General features: G+C 48.1%; 1 protein-coding gene across 1 annotated transcript; it reads left to right on the forward strand.

Annotated features, from left to right (window-relative positions):
* Window positions 1-9,898: 9,898 nt before the first annotated feature.
* On the forward strand, window positions 9,899-11,212 carry LOC120918397 (E3 ubiquitin/ISG15 ligase TRIM25-like). Its single transcript, XM_040329942.1, has one exon. It carries the CDS (start codon window positions 9,899-9,901, stop codon window positions 11,210-11,212), a length of 1,314 nt encoding a protein of 437 aa, XP_040185876.1.
* Window positions 11,213-20,502: the final 9,290 nt, after the last annotated feature.

Consider the following 20,502-nt stretch of genomic DNA (forward strand, 5'->3'; position numbering starts at 1 on the left):
AGTGATTTGGGCAATTGGCAAATTCTCATTTTTTTGATGTTTGCCTTGCTGAGCAGCTCAATGAAACTAAACAAAAAAATCAGGCACATAATGGGCAATCCTGACAATGCATAAGCAAGAAACTGGCCATTCTGATACTGCTCGAGCAAAACAAATGGGCAATCCTGACAATGCATAAGCAAGAAACTGGCCATTCTGATACTGCTCGAGCAACAAATGGGCAATCCTGACAATGCCCGGGCAACAAATGGGCAATCCTGACAATGCCCGGGCAACAAATGGGCAATACTAACAATGCTCGAGCAACAAATAGGCAATCCTGACAATGCACGGGCAACAAATGGGTAATACTAACAATGCACAGGCAACAAATGGGCAATTCTGACAATGCACGGGCAACAAATGGGTAATACTAACAATGCACAGGCAACAAATGGGCAATTCTGACAATGCACAGGCAACAAATGGGCAATCCTGACAATGCACGGGCAACAAATGGGCAATTCTGTCAATGCACGGGCAACAAATGGGTAATACTAACAATGCACAGGCAACAAATGGGCAATCCTGACAATGCACAGGCAACAAATGGGCAATACTAACAATGCACGGGTAACAAACTATCAATCCTGACAATCCCTGGGCAACAAGCAACCAATCCCAACAGTGCACAGGCAACAAATATTCACCCTGTCAATGCTTGGCCAACAAATGGGCATTCCTAAAAATGCACAAGCAATAAAGGGGCAATCCTGACAGTGCATGGGCAATAAACAAGACTCTTGATGATGCATGAGCAACAAAAAGGCAATCTTGAAAATGCATGGGCAACATATGGACAATCTTCATAATGCAAGGGCAATATAGTCAAAGCAGAAGCAATGAATGGGCAATCCTGACAATGCATGGTGAAAAGATTGACAATAATCACAATGCCGGGGCAATATGGTGAACGCAGAAGTCATAAATGGGCATTCCTGACAAGGCACGGGCAACAAATGGACAATCCTGAAAATGTTACGCTCCGCACGTTGTCACAATTTTCCTCAGACTGCAGTGTCCGTCGCAAGCATTCGATTTTTCCGCTGCGAACGATCGGCGACTGAACTCGCCTGGAATCTCCCCAAATCGAAATTCAAATTTTTTACATTTCATCGGCGCGCTCCGGTTTTCTTTTCCTACCGATAAATCCGACAATCCTAACAAAACACAGTAAAGTAACGAAAAATAAAATAAAAAAATAATTAGAAATAAAAATGAGTTTACAACGCGCGGTTTTCATCTGACGCCGCGCGGTTTTCATCTCCCCGCCGCGCGGTTTTCATCTCCCCGCCGCCCGGTTTTCATCTCCCCGCCGCCCGGTTTTCATCTCCCCGCCGCCCGGTTTTCATCTCCCCGCCGCCCGGTTTTCATCTCCCCGCCGCCCGGTTTTCATCTCCCCGCCGCCCGGTTTTCATCTCCCCGCCGCCCGGTTTTCATCTCCCCGCCGCCCGGTTTTCAACTCCCCGCCGCACGGTTTTCATCTCCCCGCCGCCCGGTTTTCATCTCCCCGCCGCACGGTTTTCATCTCCCCGCCGCCCGGGTTTTCTTCCCCCCGAGACGCAGCGCTGAACAAATCTAAAATCGTTTTCAGTCCAATAAATCCTTTATTTGTCCTCAGATAGCCGCGGCGGCACCTGCGCCGGTTATCCCAAGTGTCAAGGCGCCTCGCCGGGGGGCGCGATGGGAGATCTATATTATAAGCGGCTCGTTTCCAGCGCTGACAAAATCAAGCTCGTCCAAATCTGTGCCGTCCCGCCGTAACCGCCGCCGCGTTAAATAAGATACGCGCTCCTCTAATTCCCCCCCCCCCCCCCCCCCCTTTCTCTGCCTCCCCCTTTATTGCATTCACTCTGAGTGAAGTTTGTAATCTGCGGAGCTGACAGTGAATTATGCGCCGGCTGCGAGACCAACGTTCGGCGAGATGGATTTGTTTATTTACAGGCGACGGAGCGCTCGCCGCGTCTTCACAATTTGCTCTCCGTCCCAGGCGGGCGGGCGGGGGAGGGGGGAGCAGAAATCTGATGAGTCCATCCAGGGGCGACACAGCGAGTGGCGGAGATAATTGAGGATCGATCGGTCAGACGCGGGTGTCAGTAACTTTACACGTCCGAACGAATAAATCCCCGACCCGGCACAGTATACAGAAGAAGCTCCACCCATCATCATTAAAAATCCATCCGAAGCTCCAGCCGGAGACTCTGCCTAGGCCAAAGTGATGTCATCAATCTGCTGCAGGCAAGAGGAAGCATTTTCTTAGTCTCCCTTTTCCCCCCCAGTGATTTGTTTCCAAATTAAAATGCGCACTAGGGCCCAGATTCTCAAAGGACTTACGACGGCGCAGCGCCATGTACGCCGTCGTAAGTCCTAATCTGGGCCGTCGTATCTATGCGTCTGATTCTTAGAATCCGTTACGCATAGATATCCCTTCGATCCGACAGGCGTAAGTCTCTTACACCGTCGAATCGTAACTGCAATTTTTTTCCCTGCTAGGTGGCGCTTCCGTCGATTTCCGCGTCGAGTATGCAAATTAGCTAGATACGCGAATTCCCGAACGTACGCGCGGCCGACGCAGTAAAGTTACGACGTTTACGTTAGGCCTTCCCCGGCGTAAAGTTGCCCCTGCTATATGAGGCGCAGCCAATGTTAAGTATGGCCGTCGTTCCCGCGTCGAAAATTTATAAAATGACGTTGTTTGCGTAAGTCGTCCGTGAATGGTGCTGGACGTAATTTACGTCCACGTCAAAACCAATGACGTCCTTGCGACGTCATTAAGAGCAATGCGCGCTGGGATATTTTAGGGACGGTGCATGCGCAGTTCGTTCGGCGCGGGGACGCGCTTCATTTAAATGAAACACGCCCCCTACCCGCCGAATTTGAATTCCGCCGGGTGATTTACGTTACGCCGCCGCAACTTTACAGGCAAGTGCTTTGTGAATAAATGCACTTGCCTGAAAAACTTGCGGCGGCGTAACGTAAATGAGATACGTTACGCCCGCACATTTTTGCGCCCATCTACGAGAATCTGGGCCAAAATGTTTAAATTCAGAAATTTGGATCATCTGAATAACAAACGAATCTGAAAAAAAGGAAACAAAGTTTCATCTGAATTTCCAATCGAATTCGAAAATTTAAATTTAAGACAAATTGGAAACATAAACACATTTCTGAATTTCTTCAAAGACGGGGGAGGGGGGGGGGGGGATTTATAAAAACTGGAAAGTGAAAAATCTGGAGCCAATCAGCTTCCAGCTTCAGCTTGTTCAATAAAGCTTTAACAGAAAAACAAGAAAAGCCTGGAAGCCGATTGGTTTCTAGGCAGAGCTGCACCAGATTTTTGCTCTGTTCACATCTCGGCGTTCAGAATTGAGTGGCCTTGATCCTGCCACAGGAAACACGACCCCTCCCCCCCCCCACCACCTGGAGATCCACAAACACACAGAGAAGCATAAATCTGCCCTCAGGACAGGACACTGTGCATCGTGATCTCAGCAGGTTTCAGGGATCGGCATTTTATATAATAACCAAACACAAAGAATTTCCCCCCTGAGCTGTGTTACGATCTCCGGGACACGGAATGTGGAACCGCGACCTTCGCTATGCGGCGCCCTACTTCAGGCAACAAAACGTTCACATTCAATGCGGGGAACTCCACACTCAAATGGACTTTCAATGGAAAGCCCAACATTCCTGAGATCTTCACACACAACCGTCTCTCGGGTATTACAGAAAATGGTATGGGAAAAGAGAAAATATCCAGTGAGCGGCAGTTGTGTGGAGGAAAATGTCTTGTTGAGGTGAGAGGAGAATGGGGCAGACAGGTGATATAAAGACAACAATAACTCAAGGCGGCCCGCCCAAAATCATGTCATCCTTGTACAGAGGGCGTGTCTAGTACATCCCGTCCTTCTGCTGGGATCCTTCCCTATCCCAGCCCCCGACAATTCTGCTGTAATCACCGCTGCATTGCCGAGGACGCAGAGAGGGGCGGCAACTGGAGACGTCAGAAAAAAATAAATAAAAAAAAAGCAGTCTGGCAATGTTTATCAACAACATCCCTCAGACGTGACTCCAGAAAGATACAAAGAAACATTGTTACATTTGTAACTTTCTGTGTTTCTCATCAACAGATCAAAGGGATGAACTTCAATCTGCAGATGAAAAGAGTGAAAGCAATAAAATACAAATATTTTTCCAATTCTATGTTCCCCTTATTAACCCCTCAGTTCCACTCGTTAACTCCGGATTCTCCTTTTTAATTGTCATTTTCCTGGCGATTTTCTTTTTTCTATTTTATTAACTAAAAGTTAAACTTGTTTCTGTTTTTGTTTGCTTCGTTCATTATTATTTTATTACGCCTTTCACATAGAGTTACACGTTATCACACTGAAAAAGTGCAAAATTGAAAAAAAAAACAAAAACTATTATCTGGCCCTTTGTAAATAACTTTGCAATGCTTTCTACCAAAATCATAATTTTAGTGTTTTAAAATGACAGAAAAAAATACACACTTTTTATGTGCAGCAACATTATTTATGTTTAAACTTTTTAACATCAAGAAAAAATGCCTTTTGTTTAGTTTTATTACGTTTAATTGTCCAGATATTGCAAAAATATATATATATCGTTGCAGGACAACATTCACAAAAAGAAAGCTTAGTGTGTCCTTAACCACTTAAGCCCCGGACCTTTAGGCAGCTAAATGCCCAAGCCAGGTTTTGCGATTCGGCACTGCGTCGCTTTAACAGACAATTGCGCGGTCGTACGAAGTGGCTCCCAAACAAAATTGGCGTCCTTTTTTCCCCACAAATAGAGATTTCTTTTGGTGGTATTTGATCACCTCTGCGGTTTTTATTTTTTGCGCTATAAACAAAAATAGAGCGACAATTTTGAAAAAAATGCAATATTTTTTACTTTCTGCTATAATAAATTTCCCCCAAAAATATATAAAAAAATATGTTTTCCTCAGTTTAGGCCGATACGTATTCTTCTACATATTTTTGTCAAAAAAAATCGCAATAAGCGTTTATAGCATTTACAAAATAGGGGATAGTTTTATTGCATTTTTATTATTATTTTTTTTTTACTACTATTGGCGGCGATCAGCGATTTTTTTCGTGACTGCGACATTATGGCGGACACATCGGACAATTTTGACACATTTTTGGGACCATTGTCATTTTCACAGCAAAAAATGCATTTAAATTGGTTTATTGTGAAAATGACAGTTGCAGTTTGGGAGTTAACCACAGGGGGCGCTGTAGGAGTTAGTGTTCACCTAATGTGTGTTTACAACTGTAGGGGGGTGTGGCTGTAGGTCTGACGTCATCGATCGAGTCTACCCTATAAAAGGATGACACGATCGATGCGCCGCCACAGTGAAGCACGGGGAAGCCATGTTTACATACACCTCTCCCCGTTCTTCAGCTCCGGGGAGCGATCGCGATGGAGCGGCTATAAACGAATAGCCGTGCCGTCGTCCCGGATCGCTCCCCGAGGGAACCCGCCCGCCGCACGCAGCGGGGGGGGGGGGGGGGGTCCCGATCGGACCCCCCACCCGCTAGAAGGCAAGGACGTATATATACGTCCTTCTGCCTGTCCGTGCCATTCTGCCGACGTAAATAGTCGTGCGGCGGGCGTTAAGGGGTTAAAGTGAACCTTCAGTCATTTTTTCATCTTTCCATTTATTAAATCTTCTTCTCTTGTTGTTGTTTTAACTTTGGATAGTAAAACATTTTTGACTCACCCCCCTCCCTTCCTGGTAAACTCTCAGGAGAGTGAGAGAGCTGTGCATGATGTCATAAGCCTAGGCTAATGACCAGAAAGGAAACAGGAAGTGGGCTGTATAAGGAAACAGGAAGTGGGCTGTATAAGGAAACAGGAAGTGGGCTGTATAAGGAAACAGGATATGGGCTGTTTAAGGAAACAGGGAGTGGGCTGTATAAGGAAACAGGGAGTGGGCTGTATAAGGAAACAGGAAGTGGGCTGTATAAGGAAACGGGAAGTGGGCTGTATAAGGAAACAGGGAGTGAGCTGTATAAGGAAACAGGAAGTGGGCTGTATAAGGAAACAGGAAGTGGGCTGTATAAGGAAACAGGCAGTGGGCTGTATAAGGGAACAGGAAGAGGGCTGTATAAGGAAATAGGAAGTGGGCTGTATAAGGAAACAGGAAGAGGGCTGTATAAGGAAACAGGAAGTGGGCTGTATAAGGAAACAGGAAGTGGGCTGTATAAGGAAACAGGCAGTGGGCTGTATAAGGGAACAGGAAGAGGGCTGTATAAGGAAACAGGAAGTGGGCTGTATAAGGGATTTACTGGCAGAAAAAAAAAAAGTTTTACTATTCAAAGATAAAACAACAACAAGAAGGGCAGAAGATTTAATATATGGGAAGATAGAAAAATGATTGAAGTTCCGCTTTAAGGAATGACAGAGTTATCAGCGAATAAACCGGCTCATAGCAGAAATCTGAAAATTGCGCCATAAGGGGAGATCAGGTGTGAGATCCGAAGTGTAAATTTGCGCAGCAAGTGAAGTCGGCGCTCCCGATCTGCATACTTGTTCCCGGGAAATGGCTGAGCATGAATTGTAGCCAGAGGATCGCCATAACAACCAGGAAATCACAAAGACTGCCAGGAAACTGGCATTTTAAAGAGGTGGTCGGCAGCTAAGAAAACACTTATCGTGGAGGTCGCCCCCCCCCCAGGAGGAAACAAAATACATTTTCATGCGGCGCCAGCGAGTTCAAAATTCCTGTTGGCAATAATAAAGAGACCCGGAGAAGACACAAGGACTCCTCGCCTAGGACATCGGAGATCAGCCGCAGGTGAAACGCGTCGGCGTTCTACAAATGTCTCATCCCGCGCTGGTCAGACCGGTTTGTATCTCTGTCCCCGGGTGATGATCTCACGGTGTATGAAGGTCGTCTGTCTTCTAAAGCTTTTCTCTGTTTTCTTCAGAACTCTGCAATCCTAACAATGGGCATCAGGGGGGCCAAATACAACCCACCGGCCCCAACCGTCAGTGCAGAGCTCCCAACTGTCCCTCATCCCCCCCCATGTGTCCCCCATGTTGGTCTGATCCATAGAGTTGTATATAAAACGTCTTTCCCAGAGATAAACCTTTCATCTGATTTCTAAGTCCTAAGACTCCCTGGCCAATCGGGTCTCCGGACCCGCTTCCCTATTGGCCCGGGAGGGGAAGCAGGAAGACATTAGCGATTATTAATTCACTATTGTCACACAACTGGGTGGGCTTAGGGCACAGTGCTATGCGCTCCTAGCCCACCCTTTTTGAAGGCAATTAGAGCCTCAGGCTCCAATCATGTGCTTCAAAAAACAAAACAAAAAAACACATTGAAATCCATGCGTCCGGCATGGAGATTACGGGACGAGTGCATGGATCGGGGGGGCAATACCCCTGCATCCCGTATGAGCGGGCCGCCACCAGCTGCGGCTGGTGCTCAAAACTTTTGGGGGGCACAAACTGAAAAATTATGAAAAAAAAACATCAAAGGCAGCCACTGTGCCCATCAATTGCAGCCGCTGTGCCATCAAATGCCACCACTGTGCCCATCAAACGCAGCCACTGTGCCCATCAATTGCCGCCACTGTGCCCTTCAAACGCAGCCACTGTGCCCACCAAACGCAGCCACTGTGCCCACCAAACGCAGCCACTGTGCTATCAAATGCCACCACTTTGCCCATCAAACGCAGCCACTGTGCCCATCAATTGCCGCCACTGTGCCCTTCAAACGCAGCCACTGTGCCCACCAAACGCAGCCTCTGTGCCCATCAAAAGCAGCAACTGTGCCCATCAAACGCAGCCACTGTGCTCATAGAATGCTGCCTGTGACCCCCCCGCCAGCTCGCCGTCTGCTCGCCACTTACCCTGTCTCGGTGGGGCAGCGGGTGACGACAGAGTGCGGTGTCCTCCATGCATCTCCTCCCGTCCTCGCCTCCTGATAGGCATCCAATCACAGAGCCTGTCATTTCAGCCAGTCAGGTGACGGGTAACAGACCCAAACACCTGATTGGCGGAAAGGCGAATATTCATTTGCTTTCCTAACACACCTGGGTCACCTTTTTTGACGCCTATTAGAGCCTATGGCAGACCGCCTTCCATCAGCTGTTCCCCAGCACTGATCCTGTGGAATGACCATTCCGGTCCAGGAAGTGACGTCACGCGCGTCACTTCCTGGTCTGTGTACAGGAGAGAGGCTGACCGGATGGAGGTCACCTTCCCAGCGACACCTGCCATGACAACGCTGGCCTACAGATGGGACAGCAGAGCCTGGTGAACATGGCGGGGGCAGTACATCACTGCTGTGGTGGAAGTGATAGGGGTGTCATTGTTTTAGACCCCCAAGTGTCAGGGTGTCATTGTTCTGGGGATCCCCAAGTGTCAGTGTGTCATTGTTCTGGACCCCCAAGTGTCGGGGAGTCATTATTCTGGGACCCCCAAGTGTCGGGGGGTTATTGTTCTGGATCCCCAAGTGTCAGTGTGTCATTGTTCTGGGGCCCCCAAGTGTCAGTGTGTCATTGTTCTGGGACCCCCAAGTGTCAGGGTGTCATTGTTCTGGGACCCCCAAGTGTCAGGGTGTCATTGTTCTGGGACCCTCAAGTGTCAGGGTGTCATTGTTCTGGGACCCCCAAGTGTCAGGGTGTCATTGTTCTGGGACCCCCAAGTGTCAGGGTGTCATTGTTCTGGGACCCCCAAGTGTCAGGGTGTCATTGTTCTGGGACCCCCAAGTGTCAGGGTGTCATTGTTCTGGGCCCCCAAATGTCAGGGTGTCATTGTTCTGGACCCCCAAGTGTCAGTGTGTCATTGTTCTGGACCCCCAAGTGTCAGGGTGTCATTGTTCTGGGACCCCGAAGTCTCAGGGTGTCATTGTTCTGGGACCCCGAAGTCTCAGGGTGTCATTGTTCTGGGACCCCGAAGTGTCAGGGTGTCATTGTTCTGGGACCCCCAAGTGTCAGGGTGTCATTGTTCTGGGACCTCGAAGTGTCGGGTGTCATTGTTCTGGGACCCCGAAGTGTCAGGGTGTCATTGTTCTGGGACCCCGAAGTGTCAGGGTGTCATTGTTCTGGGACCCCCAAGTGTCAGGGTGTCATTGTTCTGGGACCTCGAAGTGTCGGGTGTCATTGTTCTGGGCCCCCAAATGTCGGGGTGTCATTGTTCTGGGCCCCCAAATGTCGGGGTGTCATTGTTCTGGGACCCCCAAATGTCAGGTGTCATTGTTCTGGGACCCCCAAGTGTCGGGGTGTCATTGTTCTGGGACTTCGAAGTGTCGGGTGTCATTGTTCTGGACCCCCAAATGTCGGGGTGTCATTGTTCTGGACCCCCAAGTGTCGGGGTGTCATTGTTCTGGGACCCCCAAATGTCAGGGTGTCATTGTTCTGGGACTTCGAAGTGTCGGGTGTCATTGTTCTGGGACCCCCAAGTGTCGGAGGGTCATTGTTCTGGGATCCCCAAGTGTCAGTGTGTCATTGTTCTGGATCCCCAAGTGTCAGGGTGTCATTGTTCTGGACCCCCAAGTGTCAGGGTGTCATTGTTCTGGGCCCCCAAGTGTCAGTGTGTCATTGTTCTGGATCCCCAAGTGTCAGGTGTCATTGTTCTGGGACATTCGTGTGTCAGCATTTTTTCTTCTCACGTCCTCCAAATTTCCGGGACGGATTTGCATACATTGTATCTCTCGTTTCCCCGAACGCTTTGCTCCAGGCCAGACATTAGAAATATGAGAGAATTCACATTTTGTCTTCAAAGATTCCCCTCCCCTTGAAGACAAAATACATAAAACTCGATTCACAAGCTCATTGCTGACAGACATTTTGTTACACGAACTTCTTTATCAGCTCCAAGAATGCAGTCCAGCGAGCGGATCTACAACACGGTGCTGAACCGGGCTCCTAATAGAAGGCAAAAACCCTGGCACTCCGACATTCTCCGAAACAATCCCGATTCACAGGATCATCCTTATGAACTGCCGTACATGGTCAGCTCAGAGCCATCAAGCCCGGCGGTCACCTGCACCTACTGCGTCTACTCGGCCACCCCGGCCGTCAAGTCATGTCTGCTGTGCGAAGCCTCCCTGTGTCCCGTACATCTCCAGGTCCACAGCACCTCCCCCGAACACGTCCTGACCGTCCCGCTCAACAACCTCAGACAATTAAGGGACTTAAAATGCTCCATTCACAAGGAGGTCATGAAGTACTATTGCTTTGATGACTCTTCTTGTATCTGTGTGTCCTGCTGCCTGGCTGGGAAGCACAAGGGTCACCAGGTGGAGCAACTGGAGGAGGCTTCGGAGAAGAAGAAAACGGAACTGAGAAACCTCGTTGAGAGGTTGACCTCAAAACAAAGTAGACTGGACAAGAGGGTCTTGAGGCTCAAACAACAGAGAGAAGAGGTGCAGGACCGGACGTCTGTGATCACCGAAAGGGTTGCTGCCTTATTCATCAACCTCCGGAGACAACTGGAGGACCTAGAGAAGAGGCTCCTGTGTGAGATTTCGGCAGAAGAGGACAGAATCACTCACCCATTCACCCTTATCATTAACCAGCTAGAAATCCAGAAAGAGGATCTATCCCGCAGCATAACAGAGATTGAAGAGCTCATCAACTTATCAGATCCATTGGCCATCTTGACCAAAACAAAAAGACACGAGTCTTTGGAGCCTAAAGACCAAGAGAACTTGATCTATGACCTGGAGGACATCGACGAAGGTCTGATCTCTGTAACCCTACACAGATCCTTCAACGAGATCATGGAAACGGTCAAGACGGTGCAAGGCTCTTCAGATCTACAGCTGGACGTGGAAACCGCCGCCAATGACGTGTATCTCTCGGGCGATAAGAAAACCGTCTCCTGGTCAAAGATTAATCAACGTCGTCACAAAATACACACCAGGTTCAAAAGCCTTCAGATTCTAAGCCAAGGGTCCTTCTTGTCTGGACGCCATTACTGGGAGGTGCAGTCCAGCCAGTTGGGGGATTGGATGATGGGGGTTTGCTATTCCAGCACTGAGCACAAGGGAACCGAGTCAGTTTTTGGAAACAACCGAAAATCCTGGTGCCTGAGCTGGAAAGATAAAAAACTTTCTGCAGTGCATGATCATAAAGTAAAGCATTTCCTCAACCTCTTGCCCTGCCAAAACATCGGAATCTACCTCGATTAAGAGGAGGGCAGACTGTCCTTCTACAAACTGGACCAACCCATCCGGCACCTGCATACTTTTATGGCCACTTTTGAGGAGCCGCTCTTTGCCGCGTTCTCGGTAAACCATGGCTGGCTGAGAATCAAGACTTAAGAAAGTTGAAAGAGGCCACGTTGCCAATTAAGCCTTTTATTTGATCCGAGATATCATGGATGCGAGTCTGCACTGCCTGACCACGTCTGGTGGCCATACTGGAAGATTCTCCATGTTTTAAGGGGAATGCTCTTTGAGCCCGCAAAGGAGGTGGACTTTGTATGAAGCCGTAAAAGAGTAAGTTCAGAGAAGACTATACACCCCCCACAAGTTCAGAGAAGACTATACACCCCCCACAAGTTCAGAGAAGACTATACACCCCCCACAAGTTCAGAGAAGACTATACACCCCCACAAGTTCAGAGAAGACTATACACCCCCCGACAAGTTCAGATAAGACTATACACCCCCCACAAGTTCAGAGAAGACTTTACACCCCCCACAAGTTCAGAGAAGACTATACACCCCCCACAAGTTTAGAGAAGACTTTACACCCCCCACGAGTTCAGAGAAGACTATACACCCCCCACAAGTTCAGAGAAAACTATACACCCCCCACAAGTTCAGATAAGACTATACACCCCCCACAAGTTTAGAGAAGACTTTACACCCCCCACGAGTTCAGAGAAGACTATACACCCCCCACAAGTTCAGAGAAGACTATACACCCCCCGACAAGTTCAGAGAAGACTATACACCCCCCACAAGTTCAGAGAAGACTATACACCCCCCACAAGTTCAGAGAAGACTATACACCCCCCACAAGTTTAGAGAAGACTATACACCCCCCCACAAGTTTAGAGAAGACTATACACCCCCCACAAGTTCAGAGAAGACTATACACCCCCCGACAAGTTCAGAGAAGACTTTACACCCCCCACAAGTTCAGAGAAGACTTTACACCCCCCACAAGTTCAGAGAAGACTATACACCCCCCACAAGTTCAGAGAAGACTATACACCCCCCACAAGTTCAGAGAAGACTTTACACCCCCCACAAGTTCAGAGAAGACTATACACCCCCCACAAGTTCAGAGAAGACTATACACCCCCCACAAGTTCAGAGAAGACTAAACACCCCCCACAAGTTCAGAGAAGACTATACACCCCCCACAAGTTCAGAGAAGACTATACACCCCCCACAAGTTCAGAGAAGACTATACACCCCCCACAAGTTCAGAGAAGACTATACACCCCCCACAAGTTCAGAGAAGACTATACACCCCCCACAAGTTCAGAGAAAACTATACACCCCCCACAAGTTCAGAGAAGACTATACACCCCCCACAAGTTCAGATAAGACTATACACCCCCCACAAGTTCAGAGAAGACTTTACACCCCCCACAAGTTCAGAGAAGACTATACACCCCCCACAAGTTCAGAGAAGACTATACACCCCCCCCCCCCCACAAGTTCAGAGAAGACTATACACCCCCCACAAGTTCAGAGAAGACTATACACCCCCACAAGTTCAGAGAAGAGTTCATCATCTGTACAGGGGACGTAATCTTGACAAAGACACTTGTTCTGAGTTGTGAAGATATAATACTTTATATATTTACTGGCAGAGATATGAGATTCCAGTCGGCCTCAAAAATGAATTGAACTATTGCCCTCTTACCAGATAGAAAAAGATTGATGGACTGAAAAGGACTTTGTGATCTCACATGTTTTTTAAATGTTCAAGGGATTGGCCACCTTTAACTGTTACAAGCGGCAGCGGTTAATGATGGAATGTGGGGTTCCAGCACCATGTACTTCTGGACCCCTTTACATTACACAGCCCCCTGCACCTCTGGACCCCTTTACATTACACAGCACCCTGCACCCCTGGGCCCCTTTACATTACACAGCACCCTGCACCTCTGGGCCCCGTTACATTACACAGCACCCTGGGCCCCGTTACATTACACAGCACCCTGCACCCCTGGGCCTCTTTACATTACACAGCACCCTGCACCTCTGGGCCCCTTTACATTACACAGCACCCTGCACCTCTGGACCCCTTTACATTACACAGCACCCTGCGCCTCTGGACCCCTTTACATTACACAGCACCCTGCACCCCTGGGCCCCTTTACATTACACAGCACCCTGCACCTCTGGGCCCCTTTACATTACACAGCACCCTGCACCTCTGGACCCCTTTACATTACACAGCACCCTGCGCCTCTGGACCCCTTTACATTACACAGCACCCTGCACCTCTGGGCCCCATTACATTACACAGCCCCCTGCACCTCTGGACCCCTTTACATTACACAGCACCCTGCACCCCTGGGCCCCTTTACATTACACAGCACCCTGCACCTCTGGGCCCCTTTACATTACACAGCACCCTGCACCTCTGGACCCCTTTACATTACACAGCACCCTGCACCTCTGGACCCCTTTACATTACACAGCACCCTGCACCTCTGGGCCCCATTACATTACACAGCACCCTGCACCTCTGGACCCCTTTACATTACACAGCACCCTGCACCTCTGGACCCCTTTACATTACATGGCACCCTGCACCTCTGGACCCCTTTACATTACACAGCACCCTGCACCTCTGGACCCCTTTACATTACACAGCACCCTGCACCCCTGGGCCCCTTTACATTACACAGCACCCTGCACCCTGGGCCCCGTTACATTACACAGCACCCTGCACCCCTGGGCCTCTTTACATTACACAGCACCCTGCACCTCTGGGCCCCTTTACATTACACAGCACCCTGCACCTCTGGACCCCTTTACATTACACAGCACCCTGCGCCTCTGGACCCCTTTACATTACACAGCACCCTGCACCCCTGGGCCCCTTTACATTACACAGCACCCTGCACCTCTGGGCCCCTTTACATTACACAGCACCCTGCACCTCTGGACCCCTTTACATTACACAGCACCCTGCGCCTCTGGACCCCTTTACATTACACAGCACCCTGCACCTCTGGGCCCCATTACATTACACAGCACCCTGCACCTCTGGGCCCCATTACATTACACAGCCCCCTGCACCTCTGGACCCCTTTACATTACACAGCACCCTGCACCCCTGGGCCCCTTTACATTACACAGCACCCTGCACCTCTGGGCCCCTTTACATTACACAGCACCCTGCACCTCTGGACCCCTTTACATTACACAGCACCCTGCGCCTCTGGACCCCTTTACATTACACAGCACCCTGCACCTCTGGGCCCCATTACATTACACAGCACCCTGCACCTCTGGACCCCTTTACATTACACAGCACCCTGCACCTCTGGACCCCTTTACATTACATGGCACCCTGCACCTCTGGACCCCTTTACATTACACAGCACCCTGCACCTCTGGACCCCATTACATTACACAGCACCCTGCACCTCTGGGCCCCTTTACATTACACAGCCCCCCACAGTTTGTTACACAGACCCCCCCTAACAGTTCTGGACCCCCTGCATGTTACACTGGGGGGAGACGTGACATGCGGCCCGCCGACCGCCGCGGCCCACCGGGCATATGCAAGACAGAAACATTTTAAATACTTACATGTTCTTATAAATCATTCAAATCATATACGATTTTCGGTCACAGAGATGATTATAATTTTAGTATCTGATAACCTAAGAACTTTGTTTTAGAATAATATATAAGTAGTGATTTTATAAGTAGAAATGTTTTGAAAAGCTAATTAGCATGAAATACACCCAATTATGATTATAACGATATATGTTATATATTATACTCATCGGATATATCAGAATTATTCATTTATCCTCATAGATAATCATTGTGTGTGATATTGATTGATTGATTGATTGATTGATATATCCCATGTCACTCCCAGACAACCAGGTTACAAGATATATACACAAGAAAACATTTTATGTTCCGTACATGAATCAAAAGTGTACCAATCGTATTTCATACAATACCGGTTACTAGAATATTCAAAATATATATATATTCTTCTCACATTATATAAAATAATACACATTATGAAAATAGAATATACAGTGGAACCTCGGATTACGAGGATAATCCGTTCCAGGAGATCGCTCGTAATCCAAAGCACTCGCATACCAAAGCGAGTTTCCCCATTGAAGTCAATGGAAACTAAAATAATTTGTTCCGCATTGACTTCAATGGGATGCAATACCGAATGCAGCCAGAAGTGGGGGGGCGCCAGAGAGCGCCGAAAACATCCGAAAAGGCCAGAGGACACTTCGGCTCCTGCGCCCCCATACCTCAGGCCAAATGAGGTACTGCAGGCCTATTTTCGGCTCTGCTCGGCTCCTGCGCCCCCGTACCTCAGGCCGAATGAGGTACTGCAGGCCTATTTTCGGCTCTGCTCGGCTCCTGCGCCCCCCGTACCTCAGGCCGAATGAGGTACTGCAGGCCTATTTAGCTTGAATTCTGCTCGTCTTGCGAGTCAACACTCGCAAACCGAGGAAACTAAAATAATTTGTTCCGCATTGACTTTAATGGGATGCAATACCAAATGCGGCCCGAAGTGGGGGGGGCACCAGAGAGTGGCGAAAACGTCCGAAAAGGCCAGAGGACACTTCGGCTTGGCTCCAGCGCCCCCGTACCTTAGGCCAAATGAGGTACTGCAGGCCTATTTCCGGCTCTGCTCGGCTCCTGCGCCCCCGTACCTCAGGCTGAATGAGGTACTGCAGGCCTATTTCCGGCTCTGCTCGGCTCCTGCGCCCCCGTACCTCAGGCCGAATGAGGTACTGCAGGCCTATTTTCGGCTCTGCTCGGCTCCTGCGCCCCCGTACCTCAGGCCAAATGAGGTACTGCAGGCCTATTTAGCTTGAATTCTGCTCGTCTTGCGAGTCAACACTCACAAACCGAGTCAGAACTTAAATAAAAGTTGCTCGCAAATCAAAACGCTCTCCAACCAAGGTACTCTTAAACCGAGGTTCCACTATATTAACTTAAAGAGATAAACTCAAAAGACATGCGAGACACCTGGTGGTGGAAGGTGATATTATTTGAATTCCTGGGAAAGGTGAATTATTAAGTCTTGCCTACCAATGAATAAGGAACACTTCACTTTTGGGCAGAGCTTATTATATTCTTTCCGGCAAGGTCCGGCATCTGCCGAGCCTTCAGCCGAGAATCCCCTGTGCGCATGCGCCGCTGCAGTCAAGTGGCTCATTGCGAGGGGAAGATCTCCTAAACCGCTACAGGTCCAAACATTTGCTACACACCCCCTTTAACTTTTGTTCATTTGTGTTCTCTAAAATATCGATGTATTGAATGTTCTACAAATGATCATTTTTCTCCCCAATCAATAACCGCCTTTTTCTCTAAAGATTCAAATTTTTCATTATATTTTTCATTTTGCATATTTCCCAACTTTATTGACAAAACAAATGTCTAATTTCTTTCACATTGATAACCCCCGACTTACCTGCAGTATAGTAACGGTCGGACGCGTGAAATAGACGTTCTGTTTTTTACAAGGTTATTGATTCTACAGGGAAGTTTATCATTGTGGCGTCACATCGGAAGTACTTCACGCATTTCTCTGGATTTTCGAGACGTTCCTGTAACGCAATCGGGATTTTAATTTCATGTAAATATTTGTTTTTTGTCAACCAATAAATGTAACTATTCTGTATGATCGCACGGCTCCGAGAATATCTTTCATGTGTATAGACGGCCATGTACATTGATTTTGTATCTTAAAGAGAAATCCTCGTTAAAAATCACTCAATAATAAAAACTGTCCTTTTAAAGCACAACACACTCCGGTCATGAGGTCCCTTCCCTGCCTGTAGATGTGTTGTCTGTAGACAGCGGCCGCTTGGGGAGGCGCAAACAAACGAAAAAAAAAATATCAATCGCAGCCTCACTGTGCCCATCAATTGTCGCCACTGTGCCCATCAAATGCAGCCACTGTGCCCATCAATTGTCGCCACTGTGCCCATCAAATGCAGCCACTGTGCCCATCAATTGTCACCACTGTGCCCATCAATTGTCACCACTGTGCCCATCAAACGCAGCCACTGTGCCCATCAATTGTCACCACTGTGCCCATCAATTGTCGCCACTGTGCTCATCAATTGTCACCACTGTGCCCATCAATTGTCGCCACTGTGCCCATCAATTGTCGCCACTGTGCCCATCAAACGCAGCCACTGTGCCCATCAACTGTCACCACTGTGCCCATCAATTGTCGCCACTGTGCCCATCAATTGTCGCCACTGTGCCCATCAATTGTCACCACTGTGCCCATCAATTGTCACCACTGTGCCCATCAACTGTCACCACTGTGCCCATCAATTGTCGCCACTGTGCTATCAAATGCATGTTGATCTTCAAGTTTTCTGCTGCAGGGTGAAAGCCGGTGTCTCTCGAGTTCTTCATTTCTCATTACATGGGGGGAAGAGTGGGAGGAGCCTCCATAACACCATTAGACACTAAAATGACTGCAGACAAAATACAGGAGATGATCAGAGACTGCGGACATGATACAGGAGATGATCAGAGACTGCAGACATAATACAGGAGATGATCAGAGACTGCAGACATAGTACAGGAGATGATCAGAGACTGCAGACATAGTACAAGAGATGATCAGAGACTGCAGACATAGTACAGGAGATGATCAGAGACTGCAGACATAGTACAAGAGATGATCAGAGACTGCAGACATAATACAGGAGATGATCAGAGACTGCAGACATAGTACAGGAGATGGTCAGAGACTGCAGACATAATACAGGAGATGATCAGAGACTGCAGACATAGTACAGGAGATGGTCAGAGACTGCAGACACAGTACAAGAGATGATCAGAGACTGCAGACATAATACAGGAGATGATCAGAGACTGCAGACATAGTACAGGAGATGGTCAGAGACTGCAGACATAATACAGGAGATGATCAGAGACTGCAGACATAGTACAGGAGATGGTCAGAGACTGCAGACACAGTACAAGAGATGATCAGAGACTGCATAGTACAGGAGATGATCAGAGACTGCAGACATAATACAGGAGATGATCAGAGACTGCAGACATAATACAGGAGATGATCAGAGACTGCAGACATAGTACAGGAGATGATCAGAGACTGCAGACATAGTACAGGAGATGATCAGAGACTGCAGACATAATACAGGAGATGATCAGAGACTGCAGACATAGTACAGGAGATGAGCAGAGACTGCAGACATAACACAGGGGATGGTCAGAGACTGCAGACATGATACAGGAGATGATCAGAGACTGCAGACATAATACAGGAGATGATCAGAGACTGCAGACATAGTACAGGAGATGATCAGAGACTGCAGACATAGTACAGGAGATGATCAGAGACTGCAGACATAGTACAGGAGATGATCAGAGACTGCAGACATGATACAGGAGATGGTTAGAGACTGCAGACATACTACAGGAGATGGTCAGAGACTGCAGACATAATACAGGAGATGATCAGAGACTGCAGACATAATACAGGAGATGATCAGAGACTGCAGACATAGTACAGGAGATGATCAGAGACTGCAGACATAGTACAGGAGATGATCAGAGACTACAGACATAGTACAGGAGATGATCAGAGACTGCAGACATAGTACAGGAGATGATCAGAGACTGCAGACATAATACAGGAGATGGTCAGAGACTGCAGACATGATACAGGAGATGGTCAGAGACTGCAGACATAGTACAGGAGATGATCAGAGACTGCAGACATAATACAGGAGATGGTCAGAGACTGCAGACATAATACAGGAGATGATCAGAGACTGCAGACATAATACAGGAGATGGTCAGAGACTGCAGACATAATACAGGAGATGATCAGAGACTGCAGACATAATACAGGAGATAGTCAGAGACTGCAGACATAGTACAGGAGATGATCAGAGACTGCAGACATAATACAGGAGATAGTCAGAGACTGCAGACATGATACAGGAGATGATCAGAGACTGCAGACATGATACAGGAGATGGTCAGAGACTGCAGACATAGTACAGGAGATGATCAGAGACTGCAGACATAGTACAGGAGATGATCAGAGACTGCAGACATGATACAGGAGATGATCAGAGACTGCAGACATAATACAGGAGATGATCAGAGACTGCAGACATAATACAGGAGATGATCAGAGACTGCAGACATAGTACAGGAGATGATCAGAGACTGCAGACATAATACAGGAGATGGTCAGAGACTGCAGACATGATACAGGAGATGGTCAGAGACTGCAGACATAGTACAGGAGATGATCAGAGACTGCAGACATAATACAGGAGATGATCAGAGACTGCAGACATAGTACAGCAGATGATCAGAGACTGCAGACATAGTACAGGAGATGGTCAGAGACTGCAGACATAGTACAGGAGATGATCAGAGACTGCAGACATAGTACAGGAGATGATCAGAGACTGCAGACATAATACAGGAGATGGTCAGAGACTGCAGACATAGTACAGGAGATGATCAGAGACTGCAGACATAATACAGGAGATGGTCAGAGACTGCAGACATAGTACAGGAGATGATCAGAGACTGCAGACATAATACAAGAGATGGTCAGAGACTGCAGACATAATACAGGAGATGATCAGAGACTGCAGACATAGTACAGGAGATGATCAGAGACTGCAGACATAATACAGGAGATGGTCAGAGACTGCAGACATAGTACAGGAGATGATCAGAGACTGCAGACATAGTACAGGAGATGATCAGAGACTGCAGACATAGTACAGGGGATGGTCAGAGACTGCAGACATGATACAGGAGATGATCAGAGACTGCAGACATAATACAGGAGATAGTCAGAGACTGCAGACATAGTACAGGAGATGGTCAGAGACTGCAGACATAATACAGGAGATGGTCAGAGACTGCAGACATAGTACAGGAGATGGTCAGAGACTGCAGACATAATACAGGAGATGATCAGAGACTGCAGACATAATACAGGAGATGATCAGAGACTGCAGACATAGTACAGCAGATGATCAGAGACTGCAGACATAGTACAGGAGATGATCAGAGACTGCAGACATAGTACAGGAGATGATCAGAGACTGCAGACATAGTACAGGAGATGATCAGAGACTGCAGACATAGTACAGGGGATGGTCAGAGACTGCAGACATGATACAGGAGATGATCAGAGACTGCAGACATAATACAGGAGATAGTCAGAGACTGCAGACATAGTACAGGAGATGGTCAGAGACTGCAGACATAATACAG

Source organism: Rana temporaria, chromosome 12, assembly GCF_905171775.1.
Source record: "Rana temporaria chromosome 12, aRanTem1.1, whole genome shotgun sequence".
Classification (NCBI taxonomy): domain Eukaryota; kingdom Metazoa; phylum Chordata; class Amphibia; order Anura; family Ranidae; genus Rana; species Rana temporaria.

What these genes read in the sequence shown, in the direction of transcription:
- LOC120918397 (XM_040329942.1), top strand. Translation starts at nt 9,899, where the DNA reads ATGCAGTCCAGCGAGCGGATCTACAACACGGTGCTGAACCGGGCTCCT.